Raw genomic sequence first — 4,914 nt, 5'->3', positions numbered from 1 at the left:
GCTGATGAATAAGGTCAAAGGTAGGTCCTTGTATCTATAAGTTTTACTGCTTTAGTTGGGGATCTTAATTTACTAAGAAACAAAGTGGAGTTGTAGTAATGCCACAAAATGAAGAAGTGTGTTCTGAAGCACAGTAAATTTGGCAGAATAAGAGATGGAATTGACTCATTTTTAATATGAACCAGTAAGTCATCATCTTAAAGTATGTTTTAGATTATTTAGAGTAGAACTTTTCCTGGGCAAGGGCATTGATGGAGATTTACAGGCATTTCAATTTCTTTTTACAGTTGTCCAGCTACAGAAATACCAAGATGTTGGATGATTCCTGAGACTTACCTGTGAAATTTAAAAGGCACAATAAAAATCGTGTATCGATTTGGGACTTTTTTCTTAAACTGATTAACCTTTCCAGCTATTTGGCAAGTAAACAGTTAAGTAAATTCTAGTGTGCAAAGAACAATAACAGAAGGAACAGAACAGGATCTTATTCTAGTAAGACTTCATGGGAGAAGAGAATTGAATCTGGTTTTAGAAGGAATATCGGGTATTTCAGGCAAGAAGAATATGGTACCAGTGACAGGCAGCACTAGTTGTTTATTGGATGCAGAGTTGGGGGGTGTTCTGATTTCACAGAGACGTGAATTTGAATATTTGTGAGGCAAGTGTGCCTGAGTCATTCATGTATACCAGTAACTTTATGAAAAAGCAGCTGGGAAGTGGAACAAAGGACACAGCCTTAGCAAGTATTGGAAGATGGCGTTAATTTATGTTTGTGAATATGTGGTTGTTGTAGTCCAGGATCTTCTCAATGTTATTCTTTATCCTGCCTCAGCCATTTACTCCCATGTCCTAGTCCTTGATATTTTTCAAAACTGATAATCTTCCCATAATCTCTTAATTCTAGTGTTATACATTAAATATATAATCTTTGGCTTGATGATTATAAGTTTTTAAGAAATGGATGGAGTGATATAGGATTTGCTTTGAGGTATTTGAGGTGGAGTTGGGGTAGGCATTGTATGGGATTGTCGGTGAAACAAGTTACTCATAAATTTATTTGTTGAAGCCGAATGAGGATTCACTATATTGTTGATAAAGTTTTGAAATTTTTCATAATGTAGAAATGAAACAAAAAGCCCTGTATATTTTACGTGGATTAGTGTACTAGCCTTGTAACTGGTAACCTTTGCTCCTCCTTTCCCCATGTTCTCAGCAGCAGCCAGAATGCTTTTTTTCCAAACTGCTCTCTGCTAACTTTTCTGACTATTCTGACTGAACTGACCTTCCTGTTTATCAGTATCGCTGCCTCTAAGCCTTCCAGTTGTCACTTCTCTTTGGAGTGGCCACTTCCATTCTAGTCAAATGTATTCAGTGAAGCCCACCTTGACCACCTTGTGCTCACTCTATACCTGTATCCTAGTATACTGTTATCCTACTTGTTAGTGTCCATAGCATTTATAATGTAATGTTTATAATTTACTTTGTTTTATATTATATGCTTTTTTGGCTGTTAGAATGTAACCTTCATGAGGGTGCGATTTTTTTTTTTTTTTAAATACCTAGAATAGTGCTTGGCGCACATAGCTATTTGCCAAATGAATGGTACCCAGGGACACAAATGCTTATTTAAAGACATGGAAGAGAACTATACTCTTTCAAGTTATAAAGTTTCAAGTTATAAAGACCCAAGACAGTAATACCAGTGAGACTGGAAGAGATGTTTTGGAAGGTTTTGACAGGATTTCAAAGCTAAATGTGAGGAAGAAATTTTCAAATGACTATCACAGGAGCTTAGAGGTATTGAGAGTCAGTCTACAGGTGGTAGTAGCAGCTGTGGGAGTAAATGTGATTTCCATGAGTAAAGTGGGTTGGTATTCTGGGTGAGACCTTCACAGGAGATGACTATTGGAGGTTGGTTGTAGCTAAGGAGTGATTTCCATTTAATAACTTGAGTGTGGTAAATGAAAGTATAGTTCTCTCCAGAGATGTCTTCCATGTCTTTAAATAAGCATTTGTGTTATTTCCCCAACTTTGAGGTGTAGGAGTCTACATTTTGAGAAAATCAAAAAGAATCCAGTGTCACACATCTTGGGAGGATGGAAGGGAGTCAGTGTTGGGACAGCAAGTCTTGTTAGTGAATGACAAGGTTATATTTAATACATAAAATGTAACATAAGTTAATTAGATTTTAAGATGTTTTTTCAACAAAACTCAAAAACTTAAATTCTAAAACTCTTACCCTGTCAAAAGCTATCAACAGTTTCTTACTGACCTTTTATGATTTTTAAATGTTTAAGATAAACCTGAATAGTATAATTGATCATGGGCCAGAGTATTTACCTAAGGATTTTTGAATGGTGATGGCTTAAAAACTAGTAAAATAATTCCTAAGTGGCAGAAAGGGAGAACTGTGTAAGCTTTGGGTTTGGGACTTTAGTATTTGGGAGTTTATGGCAAGACAAGTTTGAAAAAAGAGGACCTAAGTTTTAAGCTTAAGCTCTAAATGTAGAGACATTTAAAAAATGGTTATGGACTCGTAAACCATAAATACAAAATACAAAATAAAGACTAGAAAAGCAAAACTAAATTCCAAATTTTGTTATGGCTGAATATGCATTTCTTTTTCAGAAGGTTGGATGTTACAGAGATCTTAAAAAGTTGGTAATGAGGTATTTAACTGATAATTCCTAAAGAATATTCATTGGAGCTTGGGTCAGTGAAGCCATGTGGCACAAAGGGGAAAAAACAAGCCAAGGGATTATTTAAAACGAGTCTTTCCACATAGTTCGTGTATTAAAAAGTTGGCCAGATATTGTAATCATGTATAGCCTCAGGCCTACTTATTTCTCAAAGAAAATATCAAAAATTACTTGCAAAGTCTCTCTTGGAAAGAGCCACTGTTGGAGTGGATGCAGTGGGGGCAAGGAGAGAAGCAAAATTGTAGTATTTGGCCAGCCAAATAGCAAATTGATTTCTCATTCCTTTTGCATTTATTTGAATTGACCGATTGTTATCTCTTTGCAGTATCTTTAAAACATTGCTATTATCAACAAGAATCTCATGTATGAAATTTGGCTTGACATAAGTGGACATGGGAAACAATCACAATTGCTTGAATTCAGGGTATTGTTTCCTACTAAGGCTTTTTTGAACCAAAGAGCTTTTCTTTTGACTTTAAAGAGTCTAAAATTTCTGGAGATGGTAGACAGTGACTAGTTACTGTGTGTAATGGGTTATTTTAAGTGTTGATTAAAGAAAACAGTTGGTATAAATAGGTTTACATTCAAGGTTTCTTCCTCCAGTGGTTAGAATACACTAAACAGATCTTAAGAATAGAGTTTAAGAGTCAGACTCTTCAAGTTCAGATTTAAGAATTTACTTAATCCCAGCTTCAAAAAGTGCAATGTAAAAAACAGTTTTAACTCGTTCAGACCATCAACTTTCTGAATTGCATCCAGAGAGTCACATTTGCTAGGTACAGATACTACAGCTGCATTTACATGTGAGGGCATCTATGCATATAGTGTCAGAACAGTGAAGCTTCTCAGGAGAGAGCAAGTCTTATGGAATAAAATGGCTTCTTGTCTAATGATAAAACCACAACTTTTTAGAATGTTTAATTTTTCTAAGTATGCTAGGTCTGATTTTGTTACCTTATAAGAATCAAGTGAGGAAAAAATGTCGATTTGTCTAAGAAAGATGCCGTACTGTGAGGTTGAGTGACTACTCTATCTTCACAGGCATTTGGGTCTAGTTCTCCTTAATATTATCTTTCCACGAGATGAGTTGTGGAGTGGAAGTGAACATGTTACTTTTTAAAAAATCAGATCTGATAAAAGACCTCAAAATTAGATGCTTTATAAATGCTTGACAATTTTTATTTCTATTGAGTCAAACTAAGAGATTGATGATATGCTTAAGAGTCTGTGCTGTAACTGCCTATAGGCAAGCACTACTTAACCCTGTTATGTTTTTTTCTTTCTGTTTGAGAACCACTGACCTAAAGGGGAAAAGCACCTTGTTAGAAGTCACAGACTGTATCACTGACTATCCAGTGTTAAGAAGAGATTTAAATGTTTGCTATGGAGTCTGTTTTTCAAAAACAATTTCTTTTATATAAGTAGCTATAAGTATTTATAAAAGATAGTTAGAGAGTAATGACAGGAAGCAGCTCCTAGGTGAAGCCTTTATCTGTAGATCCAAGAACTGAATTCACTGATGTCAACAGTCAACACCTAAGGGAAAACTCATTTGAACCACGTAGTAGAGAGAGACATTGATTGTCATCACCTTGGCTACCACAAATATCAAATTGTCTTCTTTCTATGATATAGGTATATCCTCTGTAAGTTACTGGTATATGGAACTGGAGTGAATTTTTAAACTTTCTGTTGTGCAGACAAAAATGGGGCCAGTTCAGCCAAGAACTCTCTTGTGGCCTTTCTTTAATGGTATGTGTTGTAAGTTCTTTGCTTTCCAAAATTTTCTTCTCTTTCGCTTATGAAAAATGATAATTGATAAAAGAACCAAGGTGGAGAAGAAGCAACAACCAAAGAATATCAGTGGTTTCTTCTGCACAAGAACTAAGCACGCAGTACACTCTGTGTTCCTTTGAGTCTGACTGCATCCAAGACTATTCATAGATGGGAAGCCACTGTTGCTGATCAGTTTGTTGTAAAAGTTAGTTGAAGATTTAGCTTTGAAATCGGATGTGTAGAATCCAAATCTGGGTTTAGATTTTTCTTCAGTGAGTTTGAATGCATAATAGCCTTTGATTTTGACTTTATCAACCAGGTATGCTGAAAAATATCAAATGAACATTATTAATCACAAATGGACTAAAATGAATAAGAATTGTTTTCACTCATGCCCACAAAAGTGATTTTCATTAAAGGTCTTTTTTTTTTATAATGA

General features: G+C 35.2%; 1 protein-coding gene across 2 annotated transcripts in view; it reads right to left on the bottom strand.

Annotated features, from left to right (window-relative positions):
- Window positions 1-4,177: 4,177 nt before the first annotated feature.
- The window catches only part of KLB (klotho beta), a 32,305-nt gene continuing 31,568 nt past the window's right edge, over window positions 4,178-4,914 (bottom strand). Inside the window, exon 5 of one of the 2 annotated variants that reach the window (XM_006922440.3) lies at window positions 4,178-4,799. In XM_006922440.3, coding sequence (XP_006922502.1) covers window positions 4,417-4,799 — 383 coding nt within the window. In that variant the 3' untranslated portion in view covers window positions 4,178-4,416. The remainder of the gene's footprint in view (window positions 4,800-4,914) is intronic. The other variant, XM_006922441.3, reaches the window with a different exon arrangement.

This window comes from Pteropus alecto, unplaced genomic scaffold, assembly GCF_000325575.1.
Source record: "Pteropus alecto unplaced genomic scaffold, ASM32557v1 scaffold57, whole genome shotgun sequence".
NCBI classification, from domain to species: domain Eukaryota; kingdom Metazoa; phylum Chordata; class Mammalia; order Chiroptera; family Pteropodidae; genus Pteropus; species Pteropus alecto.
Note: the sequence above shows the minus strand (reverse complement) of the source record. Positions and strands in the feature narration are given on the sequence as shown.